Source organism: Saccoglossus kowalevskii, chromosome 1 (assembly GCF_978046115.1).
Source record: "Saccoglossus kowalevskii chromosome 1, keSacKowa6.1, whole genome shotgun sequence".
Classification (NCBI taxonomy): Eukaryota; Metazoa; Hemichordata; class Enteropneusta; family Harrimaniidae; genus Saccoglossus; species Saccoglossus kowalevskii.
Window position 1 is genome coordinate 40,415,565 of NC_140641.1, and position 15,118 is coordinate 40,430,682.

At 38.1% G+C, this 15,118-nt stretch overlaps 1 protein-coding gene across 1 annotated transcript; it reads left to right on the forward strand.

The window, feature by feature from the left end:
• Nucleotides 1-5,432: 5,432 nt before the first annotated feature.
• Nucleotides 5,433-14,277, forward strand: Wnt11 (wingless-type MMTV integration site family, member 11). The gene is given in 6 exon segments (NM_001168021.1): nt 5,433-5,830; nt 7,086-7,284; nt 9,855-10,093; nt 11,193-11,470; nt 11,797-12,089; nt 12,835-14,277. Coding segments are annotated over 5 exon segments (1,077 nt in total). The 5' UTR covers nt 5,433-5,830; nt 7,086-7,192; the 3' UTR covers nt 13,010-14,277.
• Nucleotides 14,278-15,118: the final 841 nt, after the last annotated feature.

The window sequence follows — 15,118 nt, forward strand, 5'->3', positions numbered from 1 at the left end:
ACATCATATAATTAGCATATGAATCACTTTATATGGTCATGTAGATACATATCCATGGCAGCACATTATCTAATTGGCATATGGATCACATCATATGGTCATGCAGATACATATCCTCGGCAGCACATCATCTAATTAGCATATGGATCACTTTATATGCTCATGCAGATACATATCATAGGCAGCACATTATCTAATTAGCATATGGCTCGCTTTATATGGTCATGCTAATGCATATTCATGGCGGCACATCATCTAATTAGCACATTAATCACTTTATATGGTCGTGCAGATACATATCCATGGCAGCACATTATCTAATTGGCATATGGATCACATTATATGGTCATGCAGATACATATCCTCAGTAGCTCACCATCTAATTGGCATATGGATCACTTTATATGGTCATGCAGATACATATACATGGCAGCACATTATCTAATTGGCATATGGATCACATTATATGGTCATGCAGATACATATCCTCGGCAGCACATCATCTAATTAGCATATGAATCACTTTATATGGTCACGCAGATACGTATCCATGGCAGCACATCATCTAATTAGCATATGGATCACTTTATATGGTCATGCAGATACATATCCATGGCAGCACATTATCTAATTGGCATATGGATCACATTATATGGTCATGCAGATACATATCCTCGGCAGCACATCATCTAATTAGCATATGAATCACTTCATATGGTCATGCAGATGCATATCCTAGGCAGCACATTATCTAATTAGCATATGGATCGCTTTATATGGTCATGCAAATACATATCCATGGCAGCACATCATCTAATTAGCATATGGATCACTTTATATGGTCATGCAGATACATATCCATGGCAGCACATTATCTAATTGGCATATGGATCACATTATATGGTCATGCAGATACATATCCTCGGCAGCACATCATATAATTAGCATATGAATCACTTTATATGGTCATGCAGATACGTATCCATGGCAGAACATCAACTAATTGACATATGGATCACTTTATATGGTCATGCAGATACATATCCATGGCAGCACATTATCTAATTGGCATATGGATCACATCATATGGTCATGCAGATACATATCCTCGGCAGCACATCATCTAATTAGCATATGAATCACTTTATATGGTCATGCAGATTCATATCCTAGGCAGCACATTATCTAATTAGCATATGGATCGCTTTATATGGTCATGCAAATACATATCCATGGCAGCACATCGTCTAATTAGCATATGGATCACTTATATGGTCAGGCAGATACATATCCTCAGTCGCTCATCGTCTAATTAGCATATGGATCGCTTTATATGGTCATGCAAATACATATCCATGGCAGCACATCATCTAATTAGCATATGGATCGCTTTAAATTGTCATGTAGATGCATATCCTAGGCAGCACATCATCTTATTAGCATATGGATCACTTTATATGGTCATGCAGATACATATCCTAGGCAGCACATTACCTAATTAGCATATGGATCACTTTATATGGTCATGCAAATACATATCCATGGCAGCACATCATCTAATTAGCATATGTATCACTTTATATGGTCATGCAGATACATATCAGCAGCACATCATCTAATTAGCGTATGGGTCGCTTTATATGGCCATGCAGATACATATCCTTAGCAACACATCATCAATTAGTATATGTATAGACTGTCCATCTTGCTGTCGAGAACTTAGGAAATCTTGTATATCATAATGAATTCCTTTTCTGTGATATTGGTAGTCTATGTAGGGTTAATTACTAAAAATCCATATTTGAAAGATGAACTATAATAGCCTGCAATACTTTCACGGCATTACGAATCGTTTGCCATAGCATATAGCCCATGGTGGTAGTTATATGCAGATCATTCAATTTGTGAGTGGAAAAGATTTACAAGGCCAATTTCAATACAACAAATTATGTATCTCTTGATGGGCATCCCGCGGTTAAGTTTGTAATTTTTGTGAAGTGTTTGTTTTTCTTCTTCGGCGACGACAAAGTGATGCTACCTGGAAAGTTTACCATTGAAACGAGTCGTAAAGTAGTTCCTGTCCAAGCGCAAAAAATATTCCGACGATCTTGCGTTCTTGCTTCTTTATAATAATGACGATGTAATAATTAGGAATAAATTTAAATAAATATGTTTAAACCAGTAGAAGCGCTAATATTGCGTTCTTTGCCGTATACGTTGAATGGCTGTTATGTTTATGGGTGATTTTTTTCGTTATTCTTATACTTTAAAAGTACTGTTTTCGATTATTATCTGTCCAAGAAAGCATCTAATTAAATATTTCCATGCAGAGCTGTATTTAAACGCACATTCCCTTATTCGATAATACTACATTATTTGAAATTGTGGCACAACGCCAAGAGAGCACTTAAAACGTTTTCAAATGGACTGAAAACGTAGATTAGTTACATGTACATTTGATCGTGGACACCTGTTCATACTGGTCAGGTCTTTAGTTGTCATCGTCGGAACCGTTCTCCGGGTGATATTATCCATTAGTGTATTCGCAATAGGTGGAGTAATATACTGATGTTGATTGATTTATTGAATGCCCAAGCAAATGACCTCGTTGACAGTTAGTTGAACCCGTGCAGGTATCCGGAGTCAAATGCACGGCTGCTTTACTCTTCCCGTCTTTAAGAAGGTTCAACCACCTGTTACACAACAGCGTTGGAGGTCCGTTTGGTTGATTGTCTGTGTATACTTAGGAGATGCAGTGAAAGATTAGGTTATACCAATGCGTATGGGTAATATAACGCATCATCAATGTCCCTACTACTCGTGCAAAATTTCACGTTGCTACCTACAATTTAACTCGCTGGGTGAATTCACTATTTTGGTGTCTTGCATATATTTCATTGAGTTTTAATTCATGGTGGTCGTAACTTCGCTTACTCCTTTACAATGTGTTTACCAAAATATGTTAACAGTACTTCAAGCCCAACTTTCACAGGCAAGTCCGCTGAATTCTTGTCACGATTCATTTAAGAGAGTGGTAGTTCTTTCAGTGTGTTAGCAAATTAGAACTCTCTCTCGCATACACGGCGGCGGGTAAATGAACAAACATGTGTCTCACTGTGTCAAACACGGTGTTAAATCGTGAAAAATTCCCTGCAAAAGACGAAAAATAAGTTGTCAACAAGATAGTCATACATTCGTTGTGCATTTAATGTATTAATATTAGATGTGAACACATATCGAATATAATTTATACCCAGGCCGAATCGACCAAACTGTTTTGGAGCCGGGACGTCCAAACCAGGGCCTTAAGCGACCAGGGCCGGATCGTCTAGAAATCCAAACGCTCCCCTTTGCGTGGCACTTACGCATTGTATTTTCGAGACCTACATAAGTATGCCCGGCAACAGGATGTATGCTTCATTTCATATACAAACTGATTACACGGTCTTGTTAGGCTACCATAACACTGATCCTGTACTAGTTGTCCCTTATTCGAGTTCTATTCACCTTTATCAACGGGTCATTTAATAACGCCAGTGAAGAATAGTTCTGCGGACACGGGTAATTTCTCCCCGATTGCCGGTAGATGAAAAAGTGCGGCTGTGATTTAGATCGTGACAAATGATTGGCGCAACCCTCGCCAATCTCCACCGTCGCAATTCGGTGATAACATATTGTATATGGTGTGCATTTAAATACCTTCGTTGATAACTACAGCAAATATAAATCCCGTACCATAGTATCTCCCATCGCAAGTTTTCGTCATGTATAACCGTATTGCGAAAGTGCCCATCATGCATATTCACGTAAATGTTCTTCAAAAGTTGCAGAAGACGTCGTATCTTTTGGCACGTTTGAGCAAGAATGTGTTGATCAGATAGATGTCCGGGAATATAAACACTTGTTTTTGTGTATTTAAAAATCGTGGCAGACAGCCCTCCTCGAAAACCAGACATACTATTGGTATCTGTGTTAATTATTTTTATTGTTTTATTGTGTTCGCCACGCTCAGCTATTTGCACAATTCAGAAGTTGATTACACATTAGCGGCTTTTGAACGCGTTGTTGCATTGTTTATCTTGTGTCTATTCATTGAAGTTGATCGGGTCATAGACCTAAACAGAATCTGGGATGTACGATGGAAATACATACATAATTCAGTGTAAACTAGCATTTTCGAAACTTGTCGTTTCCTCTTTACATTGTGTATGTGATGAATATTCGGTACCCAATATTAGCTCAAGGTTATATCATTAAACTTCTCAGTAAAGGTCGATGGGAGGAGGTGTAGAAATTAAATATAACGGAGAATGGAGCTTATTTAGGAGTATATATATCGTGAGTATATATATATTTTGAGTTTGTTGACTGTTATGATTTTTGAAAAAAACATTACATCCAGGCGTACGATACGCGTTTGATTACAGTGTCGTGCCTGTGATTCCAGGCGTACGATACGCGTTTGATTACAGTGTCGTGCCTGTGATTCCAGGCGTACGATACGCGTTTGATTACAGTGTCGTGCCTGTGATTGGGTTATAATGGATAAATTCTTGTTATGGCCATATATTCTCAGATCAACGTTACAGTATACTGTAATACAGATAATGGTTTGTCTGACGGAGTTCGGAATTAAAAAAAATAACTGTTGACATGCGTTATACTAGTAAGCTGAAGTTCAGTTAAAGTTTTTGAAATTTTATTTTATGTCGTTATATATAGCGTATAGTTATTCTTTTGTATTAGTGGGATTTTCGTCTTAGTTTTTCACAATGACGAACTACTGGTAGAGTTGAGTACCTCGCGAATAAGAATATCCAACATCGACCTCACTATGTCTTGTATATCGAATAAAACCGCTATGGAGATGTATGTATACTACCATTCACGTCCTTCAAGTCGCATTAAAAAACTAGAAATTCTATTTTGTTGTCAATGCCGAAATATATCCGAATGGTTCCGAACTCTGACATAGTCTGAATGCGCGATATGACAATTCACATGAAATGATATATTATTATTTAAGCATGAGTGAAAGTCAAGGGTAGTATTGTTTAGTAACGGATTTTGATTTCTTTTTTTTAAATATGTGCTGTGGGTCCGTTGGAAAGAATACGATGCTATTAGGTGGATGGAATTCAAGTAGGCCACCTGCAGTGCTTTCCAAACTTGTTTTCAATCCTCTCCATTTCTACTCCGTGCACATTGTAAGAAATATCTAATAGAACATATCTCACACTAAAGCTTCAGTTTTTGTGAATCTACGCGGAAGGCGTTGTCATAGTGACCAGGTTGTCACGGCACATCTGGGCGGAGATCCTCCACTAAAGGATGAATATGCGGATGAAAGTTGTTGCAGACGACGCATGCGTGGAGTAATTTAAGTTTGACTCGACGAATGGACCCATTGACGTCCATTGTAGAATAGTATTATCTATGTATGCCCCCATCTCTGTCTTTTAGGTGGCTTCAATGCAATCACTGGCACTGGCAAGTACAAAGAGGCATTCTGCTATTGGTATAATCATTCTGGTATCACACAGAGTCATACGTGTTTACAACGAGTCTCTTCGCCTGTGTGACTGTATTTTTGACAGGGCGCTTTATGATATTGTGTGGTGATCCTCGACGATATACTTGACTGTGGGATCTCCACATTGCACCACCAGGGAAAGTATCAGCGTCGGAAACCATCGGAGAGGACCGCTGTGCGACGGTCATTTTTGTACCATATCATTGTCGATGGTAAGCGTGATGAATACGTAGCTCGTTACAATAACCAACTCAACGCTGTGATCTGGGATCAAAATACCGTTTGAAATGTTCCGAGGTTAGTTGACTTTACAAACAGATATATATTGTACTTGTAGTACGATTTCGCTAAATACGGTGAACACCAACAAGCGACATTGATACTACTACACACAACTTGCAGTACGACCGAGTCCGTCCTAGAAAACTAGTCCATAACGTTCTTAGTACGTTCATTTAATTGTATGACTGAATGGCATACCGGCATTTTTTTACTGTTATTTTTTTCATACTGAGATACCTCAGTAAATATTTTAACGTACGACTCAGGTATAGCGTAATGGCGTGGCATTCGTTCATCTCGTATCTTACTCGTTTAATGGGTCGTGGAGAGTACCAACATAATTGCGGTTGTCATACCATCAAACGACCCAAGATTTGGCGTGTAATAGACAAATACGACATGCAGCTGTTGACAGTCTCACTGCATGGAAAGGTGATGGAAGGCAGTACTTATTCGATAAAGACTGTCGTATGCGAAATGAAAGACTCGCACCCCGTTTGACACTGTCTGGCAAATGTCTGGAAAAGAGCACGTGTGGATGTTTTTTTTTAAACATTTCTTGATGACAATGTTTTCTCATGGAGCTCCATTCTAGCTCCATGGTTTTCTGTAAACCACTAAATTAACTGACTTAAGTTGTACTAAACTCGACAAACGGGGATTAAAGCAATCAAACCATAGTGGTCGGTCTTTCTGAAAGTTCTTCAAAGGAAACACGCATACAGGGACAGTTTGTCAACTGCATTGAAAATCGTCCGTAAAAAGAGCACAGTAAATATTTGTTCTGCCACTCCAAACTGTTTACCATTCAGCACATTGTGAGTGTGCTTTTGTTTTTAACGATGGACTACAATTAAAACAAATGAGTTCATTTTCTTCAGTGATCGCTGCTATTAGTGCTAACGAGGGGTTCACTGTGACAAACATTTGTCTGTTACCTCGTACGAGTGTCAATTTCCCTGCCTACCTTTCTGGGTGTATAAAACAGAGGTGGGGCTCAGACCCGTCATTCCACCGAGGCACTCCACGCTATCACATCGTTCGTGTGAGCAGAAGCTAGTGTACAATATTCCGCCCACCACTTACACACGTTCACATCACACCGTCGGTACTGATAGTTGTGTGTGTAAGTTGAATGATTTTGACTTGCATATGTAGTTCTTGTAAAATACATACATAGCGACGACGTCATACGTAAATTCGTCACGTGTTTGATCATGTATTTCTTATAAATTTTCACTTTTAACTCAGTATTTTTGTTTTCGTCCAGGTCACTACACTTCCAAACATATCGTCCAACACCAAAGAAGAATATTCACCGTGATTGTCCTATAGTAGACTTCGTCAACGGTAATACTAAGAACATCGACAATCGATATGGTGTGGTCATTGTCTTCTACTGTAACAGTTTTAGTCTTCGCCACCCTGATGACGACATCACTACATTCCAGTTACGCTATACAATGGCTGTAAGTTTTTTATTTCCTTTTTCTCTCTTCATCTCAGACAATATTCTCAATATAACTACACTTGTTATACCCGGAATTTGCAGGCAAGTCTCGGGGATCAGTACAAATTAAACCCTGATACTTTACCGAAAGCGTCACTCATATCAATGCCTGGCAAAGTGGTGGACAGTTCCACAAGAAACAACATTATTGGGTCGCATGATCCATTAACTATCTTTTGGAATCCTCAAACATACTATAATACTCAAATGCGACAAACACTGGTCCTAGTAAGAGAAATTCAACTAATATCAATCGCCACTTCCAACACATTTAAACAGGAGTTGGTGTCACGGCTTTATTCAGAGAGAAGTCCCCCTCATTGTTTTATTTTTATCTTTACGTAAAACAATTAAAGAGCGAGTAGATAATTGCCACACCGTTACGTAAGCAGTGTACGCTATGCCTACCCTTGAAGGTGTTCCGTAAATACATTACGCCACAGATCGTAGTGAATTGCATGAGAACACGACTTGTCCTCGAAAACATAAACAGACGTAAATTTGACTGTATGAAATTGGATTCGTCTGTTAGGTAAATAATATTATGCGATCGGATATAATTGTTATGTTTAATGGACTGTTTATATTATAATCTCGTTTAACTGCGATAATCCGACAATGGTTATACAATAACACGCATCCCATATATACGTTGAGAGCCTATAGCGACAATTCTGACAATATGCATTCCACGATGTGTTCAGCGTATGCTCCAGGCGGTTGCTGTAATTCATTTTATATACACAGAATCAAAAGTTTGTTCCAGAAATTGCAACAAACTTGACGACCATCTGTATTTTATTAAATGTAATTTGAGACAGGAATTGAGAATTTGTTTTTGCCATATCACATTTCATGATGGTTTAGCATATTTAGCATCATGGACAAGTATGAATACCTTGAACTTACAAACATAAATTGTGTATTTTTTGTAATCCATCTTTTATTTACATATATAACGTATATCATGTTCATCAACTTTCATTCAGTCAATGCACTGGCATTTAAAATAATATAATACATATACACTTTAATTAACTGCATCGACCACCAATTCTCGTATATGTACATACTATCATTCTCTTTTTGCTATAAATGGGCAGTAGACAATACCAGTGACTATAAGGCGGGCTTGTGTTCTTTAAGACGACTGAGCAGCTGAAGAATAAGACTCCATAATCTCCCCCGATGACAGGTCTAAATCGATGAATTCGAGCGAAAAAAATCCGCAATAAAGCTCGATTGTTGTGGAAGCATTTATGGGTTTGCATAATACTGGGTCAGACCCCTTGAGAGGCTTTCAACTCTTTCAGATGAGGTATTTAATCGCTCAATTGAAAGAAAATAAGTAGAAAAAAGTAGCCCATGTGTCTCAGTAGATTGTAGCTAATTGATTTCACTTTCATTCACTTAGTTAGTAACTACCGATATCCGTTTAAATTCAATGCTTTGTCAGTCATTCAACCGTTTTTTCTCTATATATATTCATTTATAAAAAGTGCACTTTCCGCTATTTTTTTCAATTTGACGCATAATAATCAGCAAGTGAGTCATAGTTTGACACCGACTACATAGAAAACACTTACGGCATGTGCCCTTACAGGTTTCCGTCGATCGTATTTTGCCGATGTTGTTTAGTTATGATGTGGTGTTTTTTGTTATCGTCTTCCTCGCTATTGCTGTTGATGATGATGACGGAGAATGATTTCCTTTGTTTAGCTAAGTCACATTGTTTTATAGGCAAAACACATACCGAAATCGATATACCTCGTCGAAGCATGGTTTCGATAATGTTAACTGGGTGGACGATATAGGCAGGTCAACCACTGTCTTTGAAAACCATATATTCATCGTTGATATCCATTCTTCGTTATTCAGAATGCGTATAGCGTAGTTTAATGACTTGAAAAGACGCCGATAAAGGTGTGTAGGGGAGATCATTTGCCCCCAGTTGGCATCATTGTTCCACCATAACATCAAGCATTCATCGGTTTTCAGATTATTCGTGTTGAAAAAACAAGTCAGTTGGTTAATCCTCAGCTAAATAATATACTGACTCGTTGTGTGATACACAATATCGAACTCTGGTCACGTCCTATGGCAATATATATTAAATATAACACGTCCAACATTTATATGGGGTCTATTTGAGACGGTTAAACGTTACGGTGAAGGCGCCTCTTGATATCATGGTCGGTCAGCATTTTCGCATCATTACTTGTACATTATATATTTGAGTTACATACTACGTTACTGTGAATAAACCCACTGTTGGTCAAATAGTGCAACCGATCGCAAACGTTACAAGTTGGTGCATCAAATTAACTCATCAATACTAATTCAATTAAATGTTGTATTAGATAATGCCATGCTGCTTCGTTTTTCTTCGTTTCTTTGATGATAGACTTGAATGCAAGGACATACACTGCATATTACTTGTGACTGTTCTATACAATGTTTTTGTTGTTGCCCAACTCCTCAGTTTACTTTTCCCTTTCTGACTGAATGTTTTCTTAATTCTTCTTATAGTGCATTGGCTGGTCATGAACCTAAACTGTACTGGAATCAAACATCGTCATGTAGACGGGCGAAAGCCGGAATGGTCTCGGCACAGAAAAAAATATGTCGACAAGAATTAGACTCTATGGAAGGTATCGTGGAGGCGGCGGAGCTAACGAAACAAACGTGCGTGAAACAGTTTGCCGACCGAAGATGGAATTGCTCTAGTATCAACACAGCGCCCGATTTCACACCGGATCTTGATAAAGGTAACGGATTGCCCAGTTCATTAGCCTTTCTTGCTAATTCCATAACGTGGCCTTAAGCTAAGTAGGTACTTTAAAAGCGCGTCCTTGAATGCATTTTCGACATGTAATTGGGGTATATTGTGACAATAGAAACTTCCATATGCAGTTAGTTATACGTGATTTCACCCTAGTGAATGAATAGCACATAAATTAATTAATTAATTATTAAACTAAACTAAACGACCCACTAAATATTACCCTAATATGTAAAACATATGTCGAATTTAGGCTAGAACCGTTATTTTCTCATAATGAAACGTATATATGCCTGCTTCTTATTTGTATGTTCTCCTTCACCACTCAAGTTATTGGCATTCCGGTTTTGAGGTAGAACAATACTCAAGGGATAAAAATATATATATTATGAGAGAAATCTTAGAAATTGGTGGATAAAATGAACTTGTTTTGTGGCATGTGTGTTTTTATTAAGGTCTATGGAATCCACTGCTAAATTGTAATTTTATGCTAATTATTTGGCAGTTTGTCTGAAAAAAAACTAGATTGGCAGTGACCACTGATAAAACGATTACTTTTGACACGCTATATGCGTTAAAATATGCGCACATGTGAAAAACTCGTCCTCTTTGGGTAAATGAAGGCAGTACATCGCAACGTACGTTTGATTTATAAAATAAAAAGATTAGAGAACTTCAATATCCATCAACATGACAGTCCACATGCAGACAGGATATCGTCTGCGGCCGTCTGGGGGTCGGATGTTTAAATACGTATCGTCGAACAAATTACATCTGAAATCCGTTATGCGAAATTAATTATGTATAGCCCGAGGCTTGTGAATTCCATCTGTAAGGGTTGCCCATCCAAGCGTTATAACAAGTAACCGAATATGGGCACATTTATACCAACACTTGTGGTCAAATACGGACCAACCCATTATTGGGTGACATTCGTGTTGAGCCTGAAATTCAGATATATAAGAAATACATTGAATCATTTATACTGGGTGTGCTCATGTTCTGGATACATGAGGTGAAGCTTTATGTGGTTGATCGACTTCACTGATGCTGTTATACAATGTAATTATTATTATATTTAATAGGTACGCGAGAAGCCGCCTTCGCATACGCACTGGCAGCGGCAGCAATATCATACTCCATGGCAATTGAATGTAGTTCCGGTGCCATCAGTAAGTGCGGATGTGGACGTACGCCACCAGAAGAGGCGGACGCCGATTTTCATTGGGGAGGGTGCAGCGATAATGTGGGATATGGTATGTCATTCAGTGCACGTTTTGCCGATGCACCACTGCGAACAAAAAGAAAGAGAAATCAACCAGAATCATTAATGGGACTTCATAATAACCAAGCAGGACTTTTGGTAAGTTCTACATGACTGCCATCGTTATTGCTTTCAACCTAGTTCTGCGAACCGCTTGTCATATCTTACGCTGTACACCTATTAGTGAAGCATAAAGAAGCAATACAGACTACAAGTATTACGGTCACCGGGTAAATTTATAGTACGTAATACATTAATAGTACGTACAAAGCACCTGCGCAGTTGCGTATTATATGAGTATGTTGTTGCGCTAAAAATAAGCCTGTAGATCATCGCCAGACCATTCTTTGCTCCCAGTCTATAATTAAGTACGATTCTTACAATCCGTCGCCGCATTCGTATTACCCAATTTATGTTTATTACAGACAGTTCAAGAGAACATGAAGAGGAAATGCAAGTGTCATGGCGTGTCTGGTTCGTGCAATGTCAAGACATGCTGGCAGTCACTGCCAGAAATGGAAGAAATAGGATCAAAACTAAAAAGGAAGTATGCAGGTGCGACCGAAGTTGTCAGTGAAAAAGTTGGCAACAGATATAATTTAGTACCCGTTGATACGAACTTGAAAAAATTCACCGAACAAGACCTAATTTACCTCACGAATTCACCCGACTACTGCCGACAAAATGAAAAAACTGGATCACTGGGAACGGTGGGAAGGTACATAAAGTGCTTGTTTTGTTTTGTTTTTATTTCTGGCTAATCAGAAATTCACGATCTTTCGATATCTTTTACCCACACACTGTAGTTTACACAATGGCGATTATTATACGTTCTCTGTATGGTCTCATGAAATTTATTATCTAACAACAATATATATATACTCTGATGACACACAGCTGTACATATCATTTAAAGCTGATGATATGGATCGTAACATTGCCCTTATAGACACTCTTATCCAAGAAATCCATCGCTGGATGACGTCTTATTTGCTGTTTTTGGGCAACGTCACAATATGACAAAATAGGACATATTATCTGTATAGTTGGATGACTCTTTTATAAATCCATTAACATCGCTACGTAACCTGGGCGCTTCGGTTGCAATCACATGAGCTTGGATATTTTTCACATCAAGTATATCAGTTCAGTTAGGAAATATCTTACTCAAGGCAAAACTAAACAACCCGTTCATACCTTTGCTACATCGCGAAATAATTTACTCTATGGCGTCATTAATATCTAATATCATCATAAAACTGCAACATTTACAAGGTTCTCGTTTGATTATGAAGACCAACAAACATGAACATATAAAAACATTAGCCCCTTTTAAACACACATTTTTACTGTTCTGTGAAGCGCTTATAAACATTCTTTTGATACGTGGCGTTATATAAATCTTACAATTTCGTATTCTTCAAACTCGATAATTTTTAACTTATAATTTATATCTTTTTCAGGTTTTGTAACAAGACGTCAATTGGAAACGATGGGTGTGATTTAATGTGCTGCGGACGAGGATACAAAAGCATGGTGATAACAATAGTAGAACAGTGCCAGTGTCGATACCATTGGTGTTGCTACGTCAAATGCAAAGAATGTTCGCGGACAGCCGAAGTACAAGTGTGTAAATAAAGTATGCGGTTTATTGAATGAGCGCCATCAAACTGCGAAAGACACATATACTCTAGATCTTTCCGTTGAGGGCGTATTCGGACTCTAGGTGTTGAACATTTTGTTGTTGTTAAGCGTCCTCAAAGATTGTTTCAAAAGTCAAAATGGAGCTATTATATTTAAGAATATAATTTATGTATTTTGTTTATATCAAGTAATGAATATATTACTGTTTTAATATATGTTAATTTAGCATGTAAATGTATCCCGCCGATTGCTAAATAACTGTTAGGACGGCCTCAAGTTACAGCACTACAGTCGTTGCGCCGTGTCGTGTTCGATACAGGACTTTTAGCGACGTACGCAACGCGTGTAAAATACATTGTTTACATGAAATTTGAACATGCGCTGTGCGACGAATGTAGCGCTTTAAAGCGGGTGGTCACCTTCTCATGCGCGGGAATTGGGTCCCAAGCGGCAAAACAACACACGCTAAAACGCAAAGGCTCATGGATAGTCGCTTGTTTGTAAACAATGAGACGCTATGACCATTTGACGCATGCGCAGGTGACGACTCCTCCGCTTAAAGAGCTGTTTTTATCGCCATGACCGACTGACCTCCATTGTCTCGAATGAGTATTGGTATGAATTCAATTTCCCGAACTCTAAGTTTTATTAGAGTTGCTGACCTAAGTTTCACAGTACTAATTACTAATTACAGCCGCCTCATGGGTATTGAATTTCAAACTAATAATATAAAAGTCATTATTGAAAACTGCACCTTCTATATTTAAATATATTAGAGAGAAATCACTAAATTGTTTCTACAAATCATCCATTCTGTGAAATGCTTCCGTATTGACATTTCAAGTAGACACACACCATTTTGTCCATTGTAGTACGTAGTTAGTCGTGATATGATCACTAAACTAGTACACCATCTCGGGATTTTACATACACATGTTAGAACCACTCTGACGTAATCGATTGGTCTAAACAACTCGACTCGACGTAATCGTACTATACATTACGTGCGCAAAAAGTTTAACTATCTTATCCTATTTTATGAACGTACATACCGCCGATCTAGTACAACGTGCATTTTCATTGTAACTAGTGTCAGGTAAATTTCATTCTTGTATATACGACGAACCCACCGATGATTGTAATTTGACTGCCGCCAATATATAGTTTTTTTCTACATACTTGAATATAGCCCACCAAGATGTGAGGAAATACACTGCGATTTATCAGTTATATTCTTAGTATTAAATCATTATTTAAAGAAACGAATCGTGTCGATCTCTGTGTAATTACAAGGTCGCTCGAGTGTACTGAATGCTATACAAACCACATCATTAAATTGTACATGTCATATGGTTTAGTTTGTATCTGTGCTGTGTCATTTAACTGCGTAATAAAGAAATATCAAATAAAATATAATTATATCCTAAACAAACGCTCGCCGATATTTTACTAGTTCAGTTATTACTAAAATCCAATTCAAAACATTCGATATACTAGTGAGCTAACTAGTTAGTTAACCCCAATGTCCAAAGTAACAACTCGGGCGCCAATCAAATCGGTCACCTGAAGAGTTCAAGGCCAGTATTTCAAGAAGTGAGAAATTGTGTTGGCAAAATAGGCCGTCCGAAAATTGCACAAAAATGAATACCTGAGGCTCTGAAGTCAAGGCGTCGAATACAGACGATGACCAGAACACCTTGCAACGCACACAACATGGGCAAAAAGATGTTCTTTCTATTTGTTTTGTTTAGTAGTCTGATTCATGGCCCTGCCATTTTTGTTGATATGGTTATAAAATTAGCGGTTATTTTAGTGTTGGAAAAAGGTTGTGAGATGGTGCCGGGCTGAGCGATATGCACATTTTCTGATCTGGACATCACCAGTGCTCGAGTGAAAATCCGTGTACCTATCGACTATCAGCAAACTGACATGTTTTCAGTCTGACAAAGCAGGAGTATTTTTGCACCGTCTTGTTACTTCTGGGAAAGTCTATAGAGTCGTTATACGAATATGGGACGAAGCAACATTCCTCTAAAACTTCAGATTTGCTTAACCAATTAACTTTTCGTTTCTTGGATTTGAACATTTTTTATGCGTCTTCTA